Source organism: Nylanderia fulva, unplaced genomic scaffold (assembly GCF_048542155.1).
Source record: "Nylanderia fulva isolate GAGA-0341 unplaced genomic scaffold, ASM4854215v1 Scaffold12, whole genome shotgun sequence".
NCBI lineage: Eukaryota > Metazoa > Arthropoda > Insecta > Hymenoptera > Formicidae > Nylanderia > Nylanderia fulva.
The window spans coordinates 1,524,289-1,549,820 of record NW_028189409.1 but is presented as its reverse complement, the minus strand read 5'-3'; the positions used below and the strand labels follow the sequence as shown (position 1 = coordinate 1,549,820).

Here is a 25,532-nt window from a genome sequence, read left to right as displayed (position 1 = left end):
TCTCTCTTATTCCTAGAAAGACACGCTCGATCGTTCGTGACTTCCGCGAATTCAATATGTGTGCGCTGATAAAAGCTGCATCAAAATATATAATACTTTGGATACTTTTACGTAACTCGTAGTGGTCGAAGCGTCGGGAACCATCGATTAAGGTGTGAAGATAATCGTTTATCCACGTGTCCAAACTGTCATCGAACTTCTTATCGCGTACACGTGCATTACGTCTCAATTTACTAACTCGTACAACCTTATTTCGTATATTTTAGTTACACAAGTTACGCGATTATCACAACATCAGCGTGTACACTTACAAGCGTTTTCTTGCAAGTCAGTTTGTTGAAAGCGCATTTGGCGACATTATCGCGTATATTTTTCAGGTTTCATAATTTTAATAAAATTGTGCGACATTACATGAGCAGAGAATCACGGTAGTGTAAAAAAAAAAAAAAAAGAAAAAATGTTGACACTTGGACCGATCTGTCATCGTTGTGCAAAATAAGCCGACTTGTCGTCGCGTCGTTCTTCCCTCGAACTAACGTAGTTGAAGCTGGAATCCAATTAGTGGGGTGCTTCTCTCGGTATCAGACGAGGCGCCCGTCGGTATCTCGCATCAGTCACCTGACCTGACGTCTGACCGCCGCCCGGACTTAATCCGGGTCGGTCAAAAGACAATGCTTACCCGGGCTCGAATGATGGATTAGGTATTAAATGATTGTTTTCATAAGGATTAGGTAGAGGTATACCGAGCACACGCCGACCTGGCTTCTCTTTGAAATCCCGCCGAACCGCGCTCGGACCTTACGAATTTTGTACGGAAGTCGTGTTTTCTCTAGAGATACATCTCCCAGATATAGCATAATTGTGGATCTGCAGTATTAAAATAATTAATATGAAAATATAAATAATTTGAATAAATAAATATTAAATATGTATCGTGGAAAAGGGGATTCTAAACGTTCTTGAGAAGTCTGTTGTTTTTTTCATGTTTTATCGGCAAAATGTGAGATTAGATAAACTATAAATCTATTTATTGGCTATATTTATTTTCATGTGCGCACGAAAATGTAGGATGAGTTATTTTTGTTTACTAGGTTTCCAAATTGATATCTAAACATTCACTTATATTTCTTTATTCAATGCCAAATCTGGCCTGGTCTAATTTCAGATAAAGATTTTTAAAAGCGTTTAGGATCCCCTTCTTACGCAATAATTGATGACATATTGATATTTTTCATTTAGATCGATAGAAAATATTTTCGACGATAGTTTTTATCATCACAAAATAACGCAATAAAATAATTTGTTGAAAAATTGTGTGAACTTGCGCGAAAAAAGGCTGGAATACGAGAGGTAAACTCGCGATGCTTTTTCATCATTCGTTGCGCGCAACTGTGGTAGCGAGATGTAGAAATATAAGATGTCGGTTCAACAGCGACAATGTTAGACAGGTTGCGTTAAGTCCAGCCTAGGGCAGTGACGGACAGCTTGTAATTTCAAGTTCTTTGGATTGAGAGCCGCGCGCCTACCGTGTGATTATCAACGTCGCATTAATCGCTCGGCGGGCTTATTATCATATGTTCGGTTAGGCTTGATTATGTGACTTCTAAAAGAAACCTTCAGCGATGCTAGGCGGCTGAATACCGCGGCGCAAAGTAACACTTTGCGGCAGTTTCTGCCACTGCCGAGCACTTTGCATACGCCTCGGTGTTAACAACCATGGTCTATCCTCTTTCTATAACACACCCTTCTCGCAACGTATGAATTCTCGGAGAGCAAAAGAGAGAGAGAGAGAGAGAGAGAGAAAAATCCATCCATAAAACAGCACCTTAGTCTTTTCACGCGTGCAGGGATACTCTCGTTCTCCGCCCCGGTCGACATCGCGTCGCCTTGACTGGCTGTAATTAACAACGGAGCTCGTAATCCCTGCTAACGCCTCTATAAAATTTATTGCGCATGTTACGTGGCGCTGATACACCGCGCGACAATAATAATAACCGGTACACCATGATAGGAAAAAATATTGATGAGAGTGATCGATTGATAAAATGTTCTCTCGATAGAAAAGTTTTATCAAGTATATAGTTATATTTTTCTGTTTTTTTATCTTTTTTTTTTAATTTACATTCCAATTATTTCAACGAGAAGTTACATTTTAAGGGTGCTTATAAATAAAAATTTATAGTGAACAATTTATACTTGAAAATAATTTAAAATACCTGACAATTTTTTAAATTGATCTTAGCTAGATTTCAATTATTCTAACGAGATTAAATCTTAGATACAGGGTACCCCAAAAATTAGCGGATCATCTGTTAATAGTAGATTTCTGAGATCGTTTGAAGACGATTTTTCCTCGACGAAAATGTCGAGGCACCAATCATTTTCGAATTATATGCGATTGAAACTAAAGGGTTTTTTTGCAAACTAAGCCTTGTGGAAATAAAATATTAACAAAACCACATTCTTTAATTAATTTTAGGTAGAGTTTACTTTAATAGAATTTTAATTAAACTTTTAGTTACAAAGATACATGATAGCAAAAAATGATGGCCTCTCTCGACATTTTCTTTGAAGGAAAAATCGTTTCCAAGAATTCGCCATTAATAAATGATCCGCTAGTCCTGTACAAATATAAAAGTAGCGAATAATTCATATATGAAAATAATTTAAAGTGCATGAGTGACTGTGAAAAAAGTAAACGTTTATTCATAAGAGGAAAAAAATATCCAAATTTGCAATTCAATCTACTTTTTGTCATACCCTCGCGTCATCAAAGAATTGAAGATGCTCATACCGATATTAAAGATTGCACCCGGTATCGCCTTGAAATTGCAACGGGGAAGATAAACACGAGCGTAAACACGCGATTGCATCGCATCGTGGCGTAATGTAACCTCGCGGAAACTTTATGGGGGATCATTATTGTCTCTTTTACGCGTGATCAAAGTCTCTCTCTTCCTGTTGGCTCCTCATTGATCCGCATCTCGTCGCCAAAGTACATATATAAATCACGCGTGTGAATAACTTTGGACTCTAAATCACCCTAATTAATAGTTACGTTAATCTCTGTTTTATAGTCTCGACATTGACATTTTCAATTTATTCGCATCGGTTAGCTTTTTCCAAAGTTCCTGATTAATAGTTTTGGCAAAAAATTCTACGAGAAAAAGAATACACGCCACATCTCATTCTAATTTAACGTATGCAGAACATTTGCTAGAACCAACAGATTCCGATTAGATAGGGACTCTTCTCTCGCTCGCGCTGAAAATCGGTCGGACAAAACGCGCCTATCGTCGTGGTATAAAAAATGTCCGTGGCTGATGTTCTTCTCTCTCTCCTGGGAAGAGACGCGCGCGCGATGAAAACACGCAACATCATAATCGCGATATAAAAATAATGAAACAGATTCAGCGCGAGATAGGACCCTGGCACGATGCGCGGATGAGGCTCTATCGAGGCCTCTATACGCTACTTCATTGCATCGCTTTAAAAGATTGATATATGGCTCGGTAATTAATTATCGCGCCCGTTAACGCACCGCGGGGCTTTTTCTCTTTCTCTCTCATCTGTTGCAGCGCGCGCATTTTCTGCACTGCGCTAATTATCGCAAATTCGTTGTATGCGAATTGAATAATGCATTTATTTTATCAGATAATTGCGCGCGGCTTGCGTCGAATAAAATATTCCGGCCGCGTTTCAGCTATTGTGTTTCCCTCTCCTTCTGCTTTTTGGGAAAGAAAAAAACGGCGCGTCACTTCCGTTAATTTCGAGACCCTTCGATAGACGTCTTTTACTTTTTACACGCATTCCATTAGAAACAAATCAAGATTAACTATGGGATTCGTCGAATGATCCCAAAATATATCAATTTTTTCATCATTTATGCCGCGGTTTTTTCAATTAAAAATGTCAAAATAATCGTATATCGTACATGTATTATCGAAATGCGGGTCAGGTTTTAGTTTAATTTTATTTTTAGTTCGCAAACGAGCGGTGACGGGGATTCTGAAAGTTGATGTTAGGGTGGTGCATGTTCGCAGACCTCTCGCCATTAGGTGATAAAGGCGGAAGCCTCGTCGACGAGCTGGGCGGCGGCGGCGGCGGTTCCCTCAGGAATGGCAAGGGCAAGAAGATGAGGAAACCGAGGACGATTTACAGCAGCCTGCAATTGCAGCAGCTCAACAGGCGGTTCCAGAGAACGCAGTACCTCGCGCTACCGGAAAGAGCGGAGCTCGCGGCCAGCCTCGGACTCACGCAAACACAGGTTAGTCTCTACAGCATATTAAAAAAAAAAAAGACCAGAGCGCAAACTTCCCACGACACGATAAATAGTTATTCTTATCTCGCGCTTTTTAATTATTTAGCCTTCATGTGCTAAAATAGTGCGCGCCATTTATTTCAGTACATAAGACGGCGATAATAATTATTGAAGATTGTACGGAATACAGTAGTGTTATTTTATTTTAAAAATTGAGTGAAAAGTACTCGGAATTCATTATTACAATTTATTCGAGTACTTATTTTTTATATTAATTGGAAGCCAATATGGAATACATTATTTTTATTTTATTTTAAACTTGATAGAAATGTTCGGAGAATTAATTATTAAAATTATTTGAATATTTATCTTTATGAATCTTAATATTAATAATTTTTTATCGAAGATTGGAAAATTAATTATATATTTGAATATTAATCTTTATTATCGTTATACGGTACCGAAAATTATTACCATGTAATGCGTCTCTGAGAAATTTTCTCAGAAGTCTTAATTTATATATATACACATATATCGTATCGATAATACGTTCTCGAATGATAAAATACTCGGAACGTGTATGTTTTCGCGATACAGGTTTTCTTTTCAGAGATATGCGTTATCGGGAAAACGTCGTCGGAAATTGTCTCTCGAAATTGTGTAAACGAGTAAATGGTATCGGAACAGTAAACGCACATTCGTGTATTGACTGGCTGATTACTCTCGCATCTACTCGCGATATTCTTCGTCCTCGCGAGCGACGCGATGAATGGATCCGGTTATATCTACTTTGGTAACGGGAGCCACCGATAAACGGCATCTGTCAGCATTATCGGCACAAATGACTTTAGTAAATCACCGATTCGCCACGCCCTGGACATTGGGGATAGGGTTGCAGGCCGGTCCAGTGTCCAGTGTGTACACACATATATATATATATATATATATATATATACCGAGGCAGGAAAAGAGAGACAAGTTTGCGCGCGAACTAACGAGGTGCTCATAAATTCTCCCTCGGCGATCGCGCGAGTTTTGCGCGCGAACTTTCCACATGGCAGGCAAGAACTTTATATGCGCTTATATCGTCACCCGGTTTCCGATTAACGATTTATTAGAGCCGAAGATCGAGCTACATAATCGGAGAGACGTTAATTAGGCTCATTGTGGATTTTTCGTGACATATCTGACTGATTTATGGAAGCCAAAAGGCTAATTAAAACATTCGGATCGACAGTCTTAGTAGTTTACAGTTTATAAGTGTCCTTTTTCGTATCTTTATTCCTATATCGAGTTGCAATCTGATGAAATTACGAGTTTCCTCGACGCAAAATTATGCGTTTCATTGATTGATGCGGGACGAGCGTGGAGCAATTTTCGCGGTTGCTCTTTGTTGCGTTCAACCTCAACCCTCGAAGAAGCGTGTGCACAATGACCGTTGCGTATATGGCGCAGCGCACATACATAACTGCGTATCACGCGCGTAATCACGGGATAACTGGCTGTCGTAGTTGCTTGATGTCGTTGCAGGGGGTCCCGGACCGGATAATTTCATTAGACGGAGCACCGCGGGAGTTTGTTCTCCTCCCTCGTGAGCGAATGAATCGTGCACTGGCGCAACCTGATGAGCAATCGGCATCAGGTTGTTTACTAAACACCACTGCAATCAGCATTATTTATTTTTCATTTATAATATATATTTATTTATTGATAAGAATATTTAATGTTGAGAATATTATATCGGCTCTTATTAATATAACACATATACAAGATATACACATCCTTCTTCACCGGCCATAGAGCCAAATTGGAAGGAGGTGTATATCTTGTATATGTGATATATTTATTTCTTAGAGGAAAAGAAGATTGCGTGTTGAATTGTTAGAGGAGTTACATTGGGGGATTTCCCAGAATAGGAAAATTGGAGATTCTTAGAATAAGAAAATTGGGGATTTTCCTAGAAATTATTCTGGAACCTGATGAGCAATCGGCGTCAGGTTGTTTACTAAACATCGCAATCGGCATTATTTATTCTTAATTTCTAATATATATTTTTGGGAAGAAGGAAGGACCATGAATTATCCATAGGAGTAAAATTTGTGGGGTATTTCCAGAATAGGAAAATCCTCAATTTTCCTATTCTCGAACCTGATGAGCAATCGGCGTCAGGCTTGTTTACTAAACATCGCAATCGGCATTATTTATTCTTAATTTCCAATATATATTTTTAGGAAGAAGGGAGGACCATGAATTGTCATAGGAGTAAAATTTGTGGGGTATTTCCAGAATAGGAAAATCCCTCAATTTTCCTATTCTGGAACCTGATGAGCAATCGGCGACAGGTTGTTTACTAAACATCGCAATCGGCATTATTTATTCTTAATTTCCAATATATATTTTTAGGAAGAAGGGAGGACCATGAATTGTCATAGGAGTAAAATTTGTGGGGTATTTCCAGAATAGGAAAATCCCCAATTTTCCTATTCTGGAACCTGATGAGCAATCGGCGACAGGTTGTTTACTAAACATCGCAATCGGCATTATTTATTCTTAATTTCCAATATATATTTTTAGGAAGAAGGGAGGACCATGAATTGTCATAGGAGTAAAGTTTGTGGGGTATTTCCAGAATAGGAAAATCCCCAATTTTCCCCTAAAAGTCTGCATCGGTAGAGCTAATTGGACTTCCCCAAACGTTCTTTCTCGCAAAATGGGGGAGACTTATATGTACTTTAGCAGAAGTACCCGATATCTCTCGCGTCGGGAGTTCGGGAGAGGAATCCTGGCGCGATCGGCGCGGCTCCTCAGCATCAGGCACCGTGCATAATCCGTAATCGCCCAATCAAGGCGTTCGACCAAGCGCCTCTTCAGCTCTTCTTGGCCCTGCTACCGTCGCGCGTTAGCTTTCTTGTCATCGCCAGCAACATGGCGCCTTCGGAGTCTTCAGTCAGAGTCTCTTCCATCTTCTCTCCTCTTTCCTCAGCGTCTCCTCCTTCCACGCCACGTCGTCTCTCCCCTCCGGCGATGTTTTCCTCGCATCTCCCCATTCCTCTCTCCTTCTCCTCTTCCTCTTTGCCTTCGGTCTCAAACGGCCAAGAGGGAGTGAGACAGAGAAACGCATAAGAAGGGAGGCAGGAGCGAGATCGAGGTGAGGCCACGCATCTCTTTTTCTCCGGGGCTTCAATTTGAGGACGTGGTAGCGTTCGTGCCGCCGGTGTACACGAGATACGCGAAGGAGGTATCCGAAAGAGGCCAGAGAGAGAAAGAGAAGAAGAGGGACGAGGTGGGAAACAGGGAGTAGTAGACTTGCTCACGCGAAGTACACACGGGCACACGCTCTAGATGTGTATACGTTAGAGGGACGTGGACACCAGCACGCCTGTCTGCGTTCCTGCCACGTACCTCTTGGGCGTGGTGCTTCCTTTTTCTTCCTCCACGCCGCGACTAACGTGCCCGATCTCTCCTCATTGGCCCCGGGAATGCGAACACGTCGAAGCGAAATTCGAAAGTCGCGAGAGGGAAGCTCGCGAGAGTACACGACGTGAATTGGAAATTCACGAGGGCTTAAAGCGCCTTCGCAGCTTTTGCAGCTTCGAAGGGGATGGGGCTCCAAAACTTACGGGTTTCGAGTCATGACACGAAATCAAAAGAGAATATCCATACTCTGTTTTATATGTAGCATCAGCGCTATTTATCTTCCACGGGAAATTTGGAACAATGATGAATCAAATTTTCCTAGAGATTTTTCAATATATAAACACCATTTTTTTTATTCGAAACAAAATTGAGTTATTTATGTAGATTTTAAATTCCATCGTAGTTGCGTTGAAGCCTCTACATGAAGATTGTATAGAATCTTACTTAAATGCAGAATACGAATGTACGGATTTGTAATGACAGATATCTCTTTTGCAGCTTCGAAGGTGATGGGGGTCCAAAACTTACGGGTTTCGAGTCATGACACGAAATCAAAAGAGAATATCCATACTCTGTTTTATATGTAGCATCAGCGCTATTTATCTTCCACGGGAAATTTGGAACAAGGATGAATCAAATTTTCCTAGAGATTTTTCAATATATAAACACCATTTTTTTTATTCGACAAACAAAATTGAGTTATTTATGTAGATTTTAAATTCCATCGTTGTTGCGTTGAAGCCTCTACATGAAGATTGTATAGAATCTTACCTAAATGCAGGATACGAATGTACGGATTTGAAATGACAGATATCTCTTTTGCAGCTTCGAAGATGATGGGGATTCAAAATTTACGGGTTTCGAGTCATGACACGAAATCAAAATAGAATATCCATACTCTGTAGCACTATTTATCTTCCACGGGAAATTTGGAACAAGGATGAATCAAATTTCCCTAGAGATTTTTCAATATATAAACACCATTTTTTTTATTCGAAACAAAATTGAGTTATTTATGTAGATTTTAAATTCCATCGTTGTTGCGTTGAAGCCTCTACATGAAGATTGTATAGAATCTTACCTAAATGCAGGATACGAATGTACGGATTTGTAATGACAGATATCTCTTTTTTTGCGGTCGAAGCTTCTCCTTCATTAAATTTCCGAATAAACATAAATTATCGGAAAACTGGCGCGAATCGCGTTCAAGGTCCTCGGAAATCTAACTTCTGTCACGAGAGCACGCGATACAGTTTCGCGGAAAAAGCATTGCGCACTGCATCATCGAAAACACTGCTCATGGCAGTAGATGAACGCGCGAGTATCTATTATTTATGCATGAATGCGCTCGCGAACACAAGTTCGCTACTATTCATCGTTATCTTATATGTTGAAATATTTGTGCAGGAATCCATACAGAAGAGAAAAAACTATTAAGCGACGGGAGAGAGCGAAAACAAAAAATAAATTATATAATGTATAAATTGCAAGACACATTTCCAGAGCGAAAAACTGTGAGTTATTCTAGTTTCACACGTTAGTTTAATTTGTCATGAGTCAATTGGAATCTGTTTGCATTTTTTGTGAGATATTATATGTGTATCTATAATATTTATATCTGTAATTTTTTTTTTAGAAGATATAATTAGGAAATGCTTTGGACTATTGATGGATATTAATTATATATATTATTAATGCCTTAATATTTTAATCATACATATTAATTTTAAATTTTATTTTATAGTTAAGAATTAAAAAGAACATAAATAATAAATATTTATTTTGTACAAAAAATATTATTAATTACTTTAATCGTAAAATATCGAGTAGAAAAAGTGGAGTATGAGAAGACGCGTTGATATCTCTCAATTTAACAGTAGTAGGGTCAAAAATTTTCGGAATTAAATAATTCACGCGAAGGTATATCGATCGATAATAATCAATAATCATAGTATTTTTATTCTTATATAGTCTAATAAAAAACTGCTTGACAGATTCATTATAATTCGCGATTACACGGTTTAACAATTGCGTCTCGAATTTCCTCAGGTAAATAATAATAATAATTAATCGGTGTGGTTACAAGAATTTTTTGAAAGTCAGTTGATCAAAGGCGCATATATATATAAATATATATATATATATATATATATATATATATATGTATGTATATATTTGAGTCACGTCGGAATATCGCGGTTACCCGCGGCGTTTTTAGATTTCAAAACTATGACTCTTAATGGAGTTGTCTGATATTACATGAGCAGGAGCGACGAACCGTGAAATTGTAAAGCGAAGAAATGTCGAGATGCATATTGGCTGGTCCACGGTAAATATATTCAGCCTGTGTTGACCAATCTTATCGTTGTGACAAAATAAATTGGTCATCGGCTTGCTGACACGTCCGTGTCACCCTGCCTATTATCCCTTCTTTCTCAAACGATTAAACGTAGTTGAAGATGGGATTCAATTAGCGAACGCTTTTCTTGTATTATGCGTGATGTCTATCGGTCACTTAATTAATTTAATCGCCATCTAACTCACGCCGAAACAAAACACAGTGCTTATACATTGAAATTCGGTATTAAATGTTTTTTATAATAATTATTACCGAATGACAAATCTAGACCAACACATTCGACTCCTTTTAAATTCTGTCGAGTTACAAATGTTTATTAAAACAATTAATGTTTTTTGCGTAAGAAGTAAATGTTAATATATCATTTTTGTCTTTTCAATTCTCAGTTATAAAATGTCATTTAAATTGATAATTGATATATTAATTTAATTCGTTACAGCATTTTTAAACTATGTTTTTTAAAAACTATGTAAAGAAATTTAAAAATTATTCACACATCAGTAATTTATATAAATAATTTTGCCAATGGATTAATATTAATACATGTCAATTATAAAACGTCATCTTCTAGCCGAGAGTTAAAAAGACAAATAGTGTATAAACAATTCACAAAAACATCAATTGCTTGAATGAAATCGCAAGATATCAATAATACATATTACAAGGATTTCGTAAAATTAATATCTAGCGAAACCAATTTTCAAACCGTCACACAAATAAATCTGGAAAAGTGACTTTTCCATCGATCATTTATCCATCTCAAGAGAGCGAAAGGGAGAAGCGAATTAGCCTAGATCATGTGTTCTTAAGATCATATCCGCTCTCTCGACCAGTTCTCCGTATCTCCCTCTCTCTCTCGATTAAAATCATTACGCGCTTTTTCTCCCTTTTTCCGGCTACCGTCGTAATGCCGACTTGCGAAACGCTCCGTCGTCCTCGTCTTCGTGGCAAACGTCGATCCACCGATAATAACCGGCGGTCTGTGTCTCCGTTTTGTACGTGTATTTCCACCTCTTTCCCTCGTCCACCTTTCCCGCGCATTTATCAGCGTCCATTTATCTGCCTATCACTGCGCGCGCTATATAGACACGTATACGTGTGCACGCACACACGCGCCTCTGTGAGCCTTTCGTTTCGTTATCAGACCAGATGTTATCAGACGCCGGGGAACAATGAATCGGATAATTAATCACGGGTATATGGTGTATCGGATCACGAGGGTCACCGCCGGCCCTGCGATAAATCGTATTCGGCTTACGAAAGTGTTATTTATTGAATAAAATGTGCCGAATACCAGACTCCCGGGCAATTTCTTATGCCGATTTTACACTTTCTTCTATTTTTCATCGCAAATTCAATATTCATAAATTCTGGCCTTTGAAACTTTTTAGCGTCTCCATTCAAATTATAGTTGTATAATTCTATTTTTTAAAATTAACATATCAAGTGACACAACAAATGTATTCAAAAAGGCCAACTTATCGAGCAATATTTAAGATGTTTATTAAATAAATTTTAATTGGATACAACATCTTAAATATTGCTCGATAAGTTGGTTTTTTTAAATATATTTGTTGGTTTATACAATATACGAGCGAATATAATTTTAATTGATATTTCAAGTGACACAATTGTACTCTTGAAAAATTAGAGATATATATTTTAGATTCATAATTAATATAGATTATTGAATAATTTTTTTGAATAAATTTGTTTATATAAAATAAATAAAATGCATGAAACTTTTATGAACAGAGAAAAAGTTGCTTAGTAAGAATTGACAAAGTTTATCGATAATCTATAGCAGAACTCTTTCGTGTCGTTATTAGAGCAGATAGTAGAAAGATAGCGGAATCAATTTCCCGTTGGGGAACAATGAATAGGATAATTGATGACTCGGTGTGCTAGGCCGTATAAATCATCGAAAAGGCATAGCTCTGATGCCGAAACAGCGTTGCAAGGCAACACATCGGAAAGTCAGGGTGCATATACATCACCAGGGTGATTCCTCAGGGGTTGCGATTCGTGCCCAGGTATAAATTAATTAGCTCCCTAATTAATTAACCGTTTTAATAAAGTAAGTGTCAACGAGTCTCGCGCGTAAACGCGAAATCATTGGAGCCGCCTTGGGGATTCAGAGAGGGTAAGAATCGATATATGAGCGGAACGGAGCAACTTCGTTATTTTAATGACTTTTCGGAACTTGGGAAAATCCGACGAAACGCATAACGTACTTCGTATCACCGTGTGTAAACTTTTTAATCGAGATTTTACGAACTTCGTCGAAAAGGTCTGACTGCGCGTGTTTGACGCGACGTGAAAATCCCGACCGTTTTCGGCGAAGTTAATTAAAATACTTTCCTGTTTGCGCCTGTAAAGTTGCTCGGAACCGAATGGGCACACATATATGCACATATATAATATAAAATAGAAAATATATTTATAAAAACACCAGGTGACCAGAATAAATAATAATTATTATTCATCAGTCACAATCTTCGTACAATTAAAAAATTATCGATACCTCGGAGAACCATCTTTTTACTTGCTCGAGCTCCGGAACATATATATGAGAGAAAGTGTGTCAGTTCTCCTACATCTTTTACACGCTCGTTAATGTTACTTTTTTACGTATATTTCGTTTAGCTATACTTAGTCCGACAGACCTTGGGTTAAAGAGAGCGATAAATTTAACTCTCCTCTCTCTCTCTCTTTTTATATATATATTTCTCATTCGATCTCCTCGTACTCTGGCCGAGTATCGATCCCTTATCGCTTATCGGGATATCATCTCATCACGGTCGACTCGTGCATGTCAAGATAGGGATGTGTCCATCGTTCGCGATCAGCTTCGACTTCGTAGATGTCGCGCTCACCCCCGGTCATTATCGGCATGTACAACGAAACGAATAGAAGTTCGACCGACATGTCGCTATCGGCTTGTATCTGTCAATCGCTAGTCCGCCGTCTGCAAATGAGAAAGTTTCGCGGCGCACGCGATCCTCTCGGATCTCGATACGGCTTATTATGTATTTTCCGACGGGTTCGTACGCGTGTATAATTGCGTGTTTACGTGTACGTCGCGATCTTAACGGCGAATTTTCCCGCCTGGACCTTTTTCGCGTGTGACGGACCTCGTAACGGTACACGCGGAGAGAATTTTCTCTTAGAGTTTATCCTGAAAATTATAGCAATCACGGACAATATATAGTATTGGAAGAATTTTATTTTATCACAATAAAAAATATTAATATGTGTCTGGTAAATTTTACTATGGATTTTCTCTTAGAATTTACCCTGAAAATCATGGACAATATGGTATTGGAAGAATTTTATAAGAATTTCTTTGATTAATATTTATCACAATAAAAATAGTAATATCTTTCACAATAAAATATTTTTTTACTTTTAATACTATATATTGTCCATGATTTTCAGGGTAAATTCTAAGAGAAAAGTCTCTCTGTGTACCCGCAAACATACTTTGTATAGATGTATTTGCGACAGTTTAATTTTTACGGAGGCATATTGTATCGTTTTTTTTTAATAATATGGAGTCTTCGACGGTTTCCTGTTTCGCGCGCCGTTTAAGATTTGCACGAATCGACTTCGCCGATGGCAAACCGATGGAGACTTTCCCTCGGTATTCGATGAAGCTTGTAACACGTCGTACGATTGACGTTTCCGTTGTTTAATAGAAACGTTGATGCTAGCATATTGAGTATCTGCACTTATGCCCCGTACTTTCTTCTGTCATTAGATAGCTAGCGGTTTACATACATATATACGTGTATATATACATATCTGATTGCGATTCTTTATATAAATCACCATAAGAGGAATAATACTCTTCGTATACGTGCAGTTAAATCTCGTTACAGTAAATTCATATAAAAGAATTGCACTAATTTTGCTACAGTGAATTATTTGTAAACATTTTTATTTAATTATACGAAATACAGAGAATTTTATTACAAATATATACCGATTCGAAACATGCGGAGGAATCATTGAATTCTGATTATCACGATGTAATAAAAAACACAGTTTATCGACCCGTTTGATTGACCTGTTTTCTCGGAAAACACGCGCATTAATATTTTGCGATGACATATCAAGACACTTTTCATTTTTTTACTCATATAACTATTAATAATTTTAATCATTCCTTAGATCGACATCATTCTTGAGAATCTGGTATCGTCAGTATATTTTTTCTTTTTCTAAATTTGTACAAAATTTCCGTGACTTGTTTGTGCATATTTACTTCCCATATACAGCACAAAATATTATAAATGTTTTTAAAAAATATTTCTAAATATTTCTATAAACCACATGGTCGAAACGTCGTGAAATTTTAATTTTGAGCTAGTTTGGTCGACTATTTAATATTCCTCATTTCTCATCTATTTTTAAAAATGTTCTTCTTTATCGCTCAGATAATATTTTCTTAAATATTTGATACATATATTTTTGAAATATTAGTTTAAATCTATATTCAAAAATATTTCTGAAAATATTTTTTAAACATGTGAAAAAGTAGTAGCAGACATAGAAACATTTGAAAAATATTTTCGAGAATTATTTTATCTTTTAAGAAATATTTTTAAAAGATTTTAAAAATATTTTGTGCTGTATAGATTACATCTGACGCAAATCTATGTATTAGACTGATTTTCTTGCGCGATAATAATTAATAGCAAAAATCCATCGCGACCGTATCGAATCGTGATTACGTCCATGACAACACGTGCGACGCAAAGAAATTTTATCCTTGGATTACGTCCAGTAATTTCTATTAAACGCGCGGCTACATTGGCGTGCCTTTGCCAAGCCCGACAGCAAGTTTTTGTAACTTTTATCATTTTCTGCGGTAGAGAGAGAAAGACGCGACAGGGCTTATTGATTATTTTTCTAATCTACCGGAGACAATGGAGAAGCAAGTCACGATTATGCTCGACGAAAGGCTGCGTCAACCTGTCAACGCGCCGTTCATCGCGATGCTGGGATGAGCCTCTTTTGCCCTGCGCGCCATAACTTGTTGCTAGCAATTATGAGGGACATGATAAGATTGATATTTAAGAGTCGCAGAAATATAACTGATTAAAAAGCAGTCTTTCGTGACTAGAAACCTATTTTATAAGATATATATATATAGGTACGATTAAAAAGAAAAATTTTAGACTTAAGAATGTAAAATACAGGTGTCACATCGAAAATATACAAGTAGATATTCTTATTTTTGGAGACAATTTTTTCTCAGCAAAAATATTGAGGCATTAATAATTTTCGAGTTATAAACGAGATTTAAAATAAAGGATTTTTCGTAAATTAAACCTCGTGGAAATATAATATTAACAAAATCATATTCTTCAATTAATTTCTTATGTAGATTTTACTTTAATAAAATTTTAATTAAATAAATAAAATAAAAAAGTTAACTTTAATAAAATTTTAATTTAAGGTTTAGTTATAAAGATACATAATGGCAAAAATTGAGAATACGCAAAAAATATGGCGTCTCTCGACATTTTTGCTGAGAAAAAATCGTCTCCAAATAACGAGATCTTTGTATATTTTCGATGTGACATTTTATGTCAGCCATCCTGTATATATTTTTGCGTTCAAAGTATACAGATTTTAAAATTCGATAAAAGTAGACAAGTGCCAGGGAAGTGCCGTTTCAATTCGTGGAAATTTCACGTGACAACGGGATATTATCCACCGTTCCGGAGAAAGGAAAGAAAACCTCGCGGAGTATGCATATACCGGAAACTCGTCCCTTTTTTCCTCCTCGCGACTTATGCAGCGGCGTCTCATCTCTGCCTCCTCGTGACGTTTCTCTTCTGTGCCGTGCAAAACGGAGGCTAATAATTATTTTCACGCACCGACTCCGTGGTACGTACATATGTACGTATATATATATTATATATATATATATATCCACTTATTCGTGGGACGATGGCGTGTATTCGCGATACCTCCCACGGCGCTTCGGATGCCAATAATTACACCGTTCGACGTTTGCAGAAACAACGCGATTCCGTTACACGTGGACACGAAATGCGGATCGCGTGGAAAGGAAAAAAAGGCGAAGGGTTTCTCTCGCAGATCGTGATTTCTTCGACACGATTTCTTATTATTCGCGTCTCCGCAAAATCGTGCTCTTTCCTGCCATCATCCACGCTCTCTTCCACGAATCTTTGTAAGGATATAACGGATCGTTGTGCGTCTTAATCATACGTATTCTGTTGTGACATCTAACATTGCACGCATTTAAACGCGACAGTCACGACATTGCGCGTCAAACAAATTATTGGTGGTGCGTGTAAAAAATAAAAATGTTCGAGAAAAATGGGAAGAAGAGAGAATGTGTGTATGATTTTTAATAAGGGTTGTTCAGAATGTGTAATGCGTCCCACATTTTTTTTTTCTCAGAAACTATTTATTCAATATAGCTTTGGAATATTTACACACAATATAATAATGTATTATTTTTTCAACATAATTTCAATTTTTATAGTCTGAGCACGATGCAATATGCATTAAGGCTGTAGAAATTGATGGAAGAGATTATGTTGAAAAATAATATATGTAAAAAAGAAACATATATAATATGTGTAAATTTCAAATCTGTTGAATAAACAGTATCTGAAAGAAGAAAACGTTGAGCATTATTTTCTGAACAACCCTAACAATATTATGTCCCGTGGACATCCTTTCTTTGAATATTCAAAGCTAGAGAGGAATTTCTCGAGCAGTCACTATAATATATTAATACGGGCAAATATTTGAAACACATTTGCGGCACACCAGCTGAGCAAGAAGACTCGTCCTTGAGAGAGAATCGCGCGTCGGCAAGTTCCTCGAGAGGAGAACCACGGCCGAGTGTAGAAGAATTCGCGCAAAACAGGCTCGAGGGGTTTTCGAGCGGCGGCCTTCCTGCCTCCCTCTCGTGCGAGGAATCCCTTCGCGGCGCAGAGAGAACCCGCGTCGAGAGATCTTTCAGGAAGATCACCGCCGGCGCACGCTGAGTTCGTTCGGCGCTCGCACCTGATTTCGCGGCGACCTGCGTCGCGGATGATGCCGGTAACGTCGTCGTTGAATATATCGTAAAAGGCCGCCAGAGAGAAAGAGAGAGAGAGAAAGAGTGGGTGGCGAGGAAGAAATAAAAGCACCCTTTCGCTCTGGACTATAGAGGGAGGGATCAGCCGAGAGGCAGCTTGCGAAGTACACCTATACACGTTCGCTCGCGCACTCACACGCATGCATTATTTCAATGTTGGCAGTAATGCCTGTTATTAAGCGATGATAATGATTGGTATTATCGCGGGTTGGGAGCAGGACTGGTAGCAGCGGATATAAATCATCGTTACTTCCTTCTCGCGCTGGCAGCGCCCGGGCTCGGCTCGGCTCACCTCTCCATGCCAAGAAGTTGTAAATAATCCGGCCGAGAGTCGCGTTGACGTTCGCACCCGCCGGGAGGCGATTCCGGAGTCTTCGCCAGGCGATTAGACCGTTCCGTTCCGACGACACGACCGGGTTGGCCCGGTTTTCCAGGACGCGAGAGAGAGAGAGAGAGAGAAGAGTGAGCGCATCGGCTCCCAGCGGAAACCTCGCCGCGGCTTCCGCTCCGAAACACGCACGTAGTTACCTCGTCCTTATATATATCTGGCGAATAGTTTGACATGAAACGTTTGATATCATTGCGATTCCCTCTTCGTTTCCTTCCTCCGCCGCGGAGAATCAGCGGATCCAACCGAGCGTAAAAAACCTATCTCGAGTTCCCACAAACGAGACCGCGAGAGTTCCGCACTCCAGAACTCTTGTTTCTCATCCCTCTGACGTCACGCGATCTATCGGAACTCGCGAGTCGGAAACTTCGCGGAATTCCGCGCGCGGAAGAGGAACATCGAATTCCCACGAATCTTCACGCTCCGGCTGGACCCACCGGATTCGGTTTCCTCTCCATCCAGTCTCTTCCTTCCTCTTTTTTTCCTTCCTCGCTTCGCCCGTAAATCATCGTTCGGCGCCAACGATCGAATTCAACGATACTCTCGCGACCCTCGGTTCCTAGAACGTGAGCCAGCGTCCGTCAGGATCTTTCTCGATCTCTTCCTCTCTCGATTCCACGCACCTCCGGTCTGACTTTTAGTTTTAGATTTAGGTGGCTCGAAAGGGCTTCTCTACGCGCGTACGTAACCTAACGGTAAGGTCGATGTTGGAGAAAAGAGGGGAGGATTACGGCGAGGCACGCCCACGCGTATCTCGATCTAATAAATTCAACATTTCGCCAGTAAATCCGAACCCTCTCGTACCAGTCGTGCATGGCCGTAGAGAAGAAGATGGGGTTGCCGAGGATGGGAGGAAGGACGTGTAGTCGTCTCCATCCGACAGTACCTTGTCGTGACGATCTTTCATTTTTTGCTTCGACCTGTGGATTTTTATTTGCGAGAAAGAGAGAAGGGTATTTCATCCATTCATCTATATGTCTATTCTACTGGAATTTTATTTCGTTATACACGTCACATGTTGCTAGAGTACACAAGTCTCTTAATTCCACATTTTTCCCCCGAAAGCTTGAAGAACAGGTTTTCCGCGCGCTTTCAAAAACATGGGATACGTTTCAGCCGATGAGTGAATATACATACGTACAACTATGGTAATTACACTCCACTTTGAACTCTCTATACAAGCTCTAGTGACTAGTTTATTATCCCATATCTTCTCTTTATGGTAGTCTCATCGCGAGCGATCTCCGAGAGGGAGAGAAACGCCACGCGGTTACCGTCACGACGCAATAAATCGGTTTTGTAATAATTACAACCTTTCGAGCGCCAGGCCGCAACAATGTCCCGGTGTGCTTTCTGTTTGCTTTAGCTGCGTCTTAAACACCGCGACAAACCGCGGCCTGTCGAGGGAGACCCACCAGGACGAGTTCCTTCCCAAGAGCGGAAATTCGAAGAGCCGGCAGCTTCCTCGCGATATGCGAAAACTATATAATTTACCAGGGGGTTTCTCTCTTCCGCGAAGAAGAAAACCGACGCGTCACGAAGCTCAGGCTACCCCGAGATACGGAATTCCGCGTAGCCAGTTAGAAGAACTCTCTTTCTTGGCTCCTGCGAGCGGATAACGAGACGTCCCAGAGACTCTTCTTCTCCTTCAGCTTTGCACGCGAGCAACCATCGGAGTATCACTTGGCGCTCGCTTCTACGACTTCGTGGAAACGCGCGATGAACAGAGGGAAAAGAGGAGGCGCGAGAAGAGAGAAGCCCCAGCTTCGGTGGGAACAGCGCGAAGAAACTTTAACGATCGAATTATGCGTTTCGCACGAAACACACCCAGAAACACGCCCCATTTGTCCGGACATGGGAACGCGATGTGCACGCGTGCAAGAATCTCTTCTTGTCGGATACGTTTGTACAAAGATACGATTTTGCCACCACCCCGTATTAGAGTCCCTATCAGATGTTCATCTATGTAGAGCTGCGGCGATTTTATGAACGTAGTTGCGATCCGAATTTTTGGAAATATAATAGCGATTCGACGATTATGTAAAGTGGAATAATTGTGCCAATTAAGGGGATTCTAAACACCATCCTGTTGTATCGATCATTTTTGCGCACCCTTTTCTTTTTATTGGTTGAAGAGAATAATATAAATGACTGTTCACGATCAAAGTACATGTAGAAAAATGTTTTAATCAAAAAATTAAAATCCTTTTTTGTTTTTAACATAAAATCGGTAGACGCTTTGTTTATTCAACCAATAAAAACAAAACGGTGCACAAAAATGATGTTTTATCGATAAAAGGACGGTATTTAGAATCCCCTTAATTAATATACCTAATACATATTAATAATCTCGATGATTCGTGAAACAATCATAAAGATTCATCCTCCGTTATAGAGTAATAAACTCGGAGCACCTTAGGGGATACCAAGATTCTCGTCGCAGGTTACCGAACTTCGGGGCAAAAACTGTGGAATTTGCAAAAATGAACAATTATAGGAATCCAGAGTAGTCCCTCGTCCCGGATGCTTTCCCGCCGTTTTGCGTCTTTCTTTCACTCTCTCTCTCTCTCTCTCTTTCTTTGCTCTGCACCGTCGGTCCTGGTCTACTTCGCCGACACACAACAGGGAGGTATAGAGCGAGAGGGGACGACGCATGCGCGGGTCGTTTGAAGTGGCGGCGTCCCCGTGCTTTTGCTCCCTCGGGTTTCTTATCGTCGCCTTCCTCTTACCTTCCTCCCTTCGCTCCGGCTCGCGACAGCCACGGCCGGCCCTTTCGGTATTCGTTTGTTTCATGGCGGCTCCCTTCGTGTCTGTTGTGTGACGATCCTTCTCCCTCCGTATATATGTGTATGTATACATACATATATATGTATATATATATATATATATATATATATATATATATATCTTTCTATCTTTATATATAATATATATATATACACAACATATATATATATATATACACACACATATATATATATATATATACCTTTCGCGGCGATCTTCTCTCTCCGGACGAACCTTCCTCGCGCTCTCTTCCTCTTTTCCCCATCGCGGCCCTACATACGGCATAGTTGCGGCATTGCTCCGAGCCTAGGTATCGCTTTACAACCTTCGTCCAGCCTTCATTGGGAGGTACCGGACCTCCGAAGGTGTTCTAGCCTTCATCCGGAGGATACGTTAAAAAGTGTTCTCTGCGTATAACGTTTGCATCGGGCGCGTCTCTTCAAGAGATATTTCACTCTTTCTCCCGGCATCTATCTAGTTAATTTCCAGAACGGGTTTAAAAATTTATTCGTTCTATATATAGCGTTTGACACAACGCGTGTGTTTACTTTGCATGCGGATTCGCTTTTTGCGGCTGTTCGGTCTAGAATTGAGAGCAAAGAGGATGGATGGATTACGCAATTTTTCCGCGTGACGTTGAATTTAACCGTGAGAATTTCCGCGAGGCGAGGCGCGGCCTTGATCGATTAGCCGCATCAATCACTTGCATCAATGTCGCGTTGCTCTCATTATTTTTTCTCTTAGTGTAAAACGATATATATATATGTATATCTATCGAGTAAATGAGAATTACGCAGTTGAACTCTGCGAATTTGTGCCGTCAATCCTGGTCGACCTCGACCTCCCGGAAGGAATGAAGACAAGCCCAAAAGGAAGGAAACCAAAACGCGGTGTAAAACGACGAGAGTCACGTAAGAGAAAAGAAATCCAAGGAGACGGTGCTCGGGAAAAGAACTCTCGGGGGTTGGGAAGACGGAGGGGACCTGCAGTGTCTTCAGGTAGACGAAGCGGTTCGATTGTGAAAGAGAGAGTGTCCCTTCGATCTCTCTCTTTCATTCTCTCTCCACATTTTTCGCATTCTCCGGAGAACGAAAGATGCAATAAGAATACGCAGATCGACGTGGTTACCGAGCACGAGATTCGCTCATTCGTACTTGGTGTTTTCCACAACAGCCTTCGTGATCTTTTCAGCCTCGAGTATTCGCCGTGAAATCCACGTTATAAGAGTTTAAATTTACATATATCTTTAACATATTCCATATTTTGTCAGAGAGATTACATGAAATAAAATATATTTTATCGCGACTTAGATATATCAGCAAATTAATTGTCACATGCTTGTCTACATAATTTTTGGCGCGATGATAAGACTATTCTTCAGCCTTTACGAGACAAGTTGTTGAATCGTCTTACCTTCGTGGAAGTCCCGAGGATTTCGTCGCCCGCGGCGAGGAACGGGTCAGGTGAAGACGACGTTATAGGGGGTTAGGGCGAGGGTTAGCTCTCTTGCTATAAAAGTCGAGTGGAAGGCCGGGGATTCATTTCGTATTCGGCCTGCGCATGCGCCAGTTGTCACCGCTGACACATCGTACGTCAATCCGTTTCTGCACACAAAGCTGCGGAAGAATAAAAAGAAGGTTTTCCCTCAGGGACGTCTCAATCGGCATTGCCGATCGATCGCCGGACGTCTTCTTCCACCTATTGCCTTTCAGATCCGGCGCGGTCGGCCGGTTTACTCTCAAAGACGGAATTCATCGCTTCGCACGCTTGCGCAAGAGCCATTTGTTGTTGTTGCTCACATTTGTTGCGCGCATCCGCGCGTGGGATCCCAAACAAGCCGACGTTGAATAATTCGTCGTGCTACAATATAAAGCTTCCGAGAAGACCGAGTCCGAAGAAAAAAAGGTGTCCCAATAGGGTTCATCATTGGATCATTATGGATCAATTATACGTTCCAGTTAGCAATTAGCAATGAGTTTGTTTTCTTTATTGCTGTACTGGTGAACTAGTGCACACTTGTGCAATAAGTTAAAGTATAACAAATATAGTCTGTTTTACTCCAACTTACTGCACTAGTGTAGCATAGTGTAGAAGTTCACCATAGTGTAGCAGTAAAGAACAAACCCAATATGTTCGTTTCAGCTGAACTAGCTATCCTAATTCAGAGTTAATCTTTTTTATTTCATATCGGAAGAAAAGAGCTAAACTCTGAACTAATGCAATCCAATACGGTTCATCATTGGATCATTATGGATCAATTATACGTTCCAGTTAGCAATTAGCAATGAGTTTGTTTTCTTTATTGCTGTATTGGTGAACTAGTGCACACTTGTGCAATAAGTTAAAGTATAACAAATATAGTCTGTTTTACTCCAACTTACTGCACTAGTGTAGCATAGTGTAGAAGTTCACCATAGTGTAGCAGTAAAGAACAAACCCAATATGTTCGTTTCAGCTGAACTAGCTGTCCTAATTCAGAGTTAATCTTTTTTATTTCATATCGGAAGAAAAGAGCTAAACTCTGAACTAATGCAATCAATTCAGCTGAAAAGAATAAACCCAAAGATGAACTTTAAATTAGTGCAGCCAGTTCAGCTAAAAGAGACATATATATCTTGCCGTTAGATTTTAGTTTTATTCATCCACCTCGATCTTCCTTCGTCTCGTCAGTGGTTGATGATTAATAATCATGATTAGCCCGCGGCTGATACGTCACGACGTCTTCAGAGGAAATACCGAGAGCGGGAGATGTCACTTCATCATTCATTGCATAGTTGCACCGTGATTATAACTTCAAACGGGCGCACGCGCGCGAGCGGCACTGAAAGAAAGGATTTTAATGCCACGTCAAAATCAGCCACGCTCAAGCACAGTTTGCCGATGCTATCAGCCAGCTGCCGCGCCGAGTTGAGTATATGTGCCCACCAAGCACGCACAGAGTTCCCGAGGCCCCCGCACACACGCGCGTGCTGTTTTTCTTTTTTATTTATGTAATCTCTAACTCTCATTTGCTGTTTCATGAAAGATGTAACACGTTGATGCGCGCGCCTACTATATCTCTAAGTAAGAAGAAAGTGGAGGTCGGAGTGGATCGCCTTGGAGCCCGAAAGGCGCTCCGCCCACCGTCTCGTCTTTGCTCGGAGCCCTTTGCGTTTTGTACTCTTCCTCCAAAACCGTAGGACCGGCAAGGGCGGATGGAGAAGGGGGCACATTTAAGCCGGCCTCACACGTAGCCAAAGTACTCATAAATCCGTATCACGATAATCCCGAATCGGCAAATAATTTTCTACCGAAAGATTCTCTCTTATTCGTCTAATCGTGATTTCTGGAATTAAAAGTAATTAGTACGAGTTACGAGAAATTGATATAAAATCATATGAAAAAAAATCTGTCAGGGTTAATGGCTATAATAACACGTTCGTGACAAATTTCGAATTAATCAGCATTCTAAATTTTAACGTGTTTCCTCTCGCTTTATCGTATTATTAAAATTAGCGTGCGGGCGTTATACGCTGTGAGTCAGGCTTAAAGGTCTATAGCCTTATACACCCCGATATCATACTATTCGCGTTTGGTGCGCGCGTAAACCGCGCCACGAACCGACCGCGATCCATTCAGCGCAAGATCCTGCGGAGCCTATCAGATGCCCTTTGTCGATCGATTCTCTTTGTAAATCGACCTGCGGCAGGTAGTATCGTGTTACCTTACAAGATCCCGGCGTACGCGCGGGATACGACCTAGTCCTAATTTGTGTGTCCAGAACGCGGCGGTAGTCTAAATATTACGAATTATGACGCGAAAATAATAATAACACTTTCAAGTCCCGCAGTAACTAATTTAGAACGCAGTCAATTCTGCTTCAATATTTTTTTTTTTATTTATGAATGACAAATTTTATTTATGATGTGTCAAACCTTAATTATTGATCTTACAGTTGCTTATCATTGATGTGCCGTTTTCTCTGTATAATTCCAATGAGGTCATTCAATACAGTTTTACATTGATCGTATTTCCGAAGCAATCTGTACCAACTATAAAGTGCCCAGCTGTAACGTAGATCGGAAAAATCGTGGAACGACGTCCGCATTGGATATCGAGTTCAGTTTAAAGCGGCATCGGTTTCACGGATCGTTAATATCGCCGTTACGACACGCGGGGCTGGTAATAGTCGCATGCAAAAACGTCTTACTGAAGAGAACATTTAATTTAGCATAATTCAACAGACGCTTTCGCGGCAACATCGAACAGACGCGAGGGAAAAAGAGATCCGCGATCGCGATGTTTAGGAGCACTTAACATCTTGCTCGGTGGTCCATATTCTCTTTTCTCTTATACGCTCTCTTATATACGCTTTCTTTCAATTATCCTTATTATCGACAAGAGCCACGACGAATAACTCAATCGCGTAACATTGCTTTCAAATATACATACATATATATTGTATATAATGTTTTACCGATTCGAGACTATTTGTAGCGTTACAAATATAGAAATATGAATAATCAAATAGTATTATTTCAGTAATGTCGTTACTGTCACGTAACGTGATATCAGACAGTATATGACGTCAAACAGTATGGCGTATGTCTTTGACCGATACAATTTGCGTTACCTTGTACGTCGGAGCTTGAGACGCATTATTCTAGAAAAATATCCGGGATGATAAAAATATCTCTAATTTATATTGCACCCCCGAACGGAAATTTTATTCTGAACACATTGCACTTCCTGTCGTAGCCGTGTCTTGTACCTCAGCGTGTAACTTTTCCTACTATAGCTGTAACTTTTTCATAATATTTTTCCGCGATCCTATACTCGCTATAGACATGTGATGAAATCATATCGTAGATATTATTATATTTTTACTTTTGCGACTCTTTTTTCTAGATAATAAATAAATATCTCTGAAAAAAATATTTTTAAAGAGTATTAAAATATAAATTAATCTGGATGTCCCGAAGAATCATACATAAAAAGCTCTAGAAACTACAATAATTTTGTTCTTCGTAAATTTCTCGTAAAATCGAAAGGGAAATTTTACCTCGGATCTTCTCGGAGAATGTGGATGAGGTATAGATATCCGCGAAGTTAATCGACGATTCAAATAGAAAGCTTCCGCTGTGTGGCGATGACGAGGATCGATATCCGCGCGGTTGACGATTAGACCTTTTTTTTATTGCAACCCTTGCGTACC

General features: G+C 39.8%; 1 protein-coding gene across 3 annotated transcripts in view; it reads left to right on the top strand.

Moving 5' to 3' along the window:
• Dll (homeotic protein distal-less) overlaps positions 1–25,532 on the top strand; it is a 97,201-nt gene that overhangs the window by 5,472 nt on the left and 66,197 nt on the right. For 2 of the 3 annotated variants that reach the window (XM_029309930.2, XM_029309929.2), the window contains exon 2: positions 4,026–4,267. In XM_029309930.2, the coding sequence (XP_029165763.1) occupies positions 4,026–4,267 (242 nt within the window). The remainder of the gene's footprint in view (positions 1–4,025; positions 4,268–25,532) is intronic. The other variant, XM_029309932.2, reaches the window with a different exon arrangement.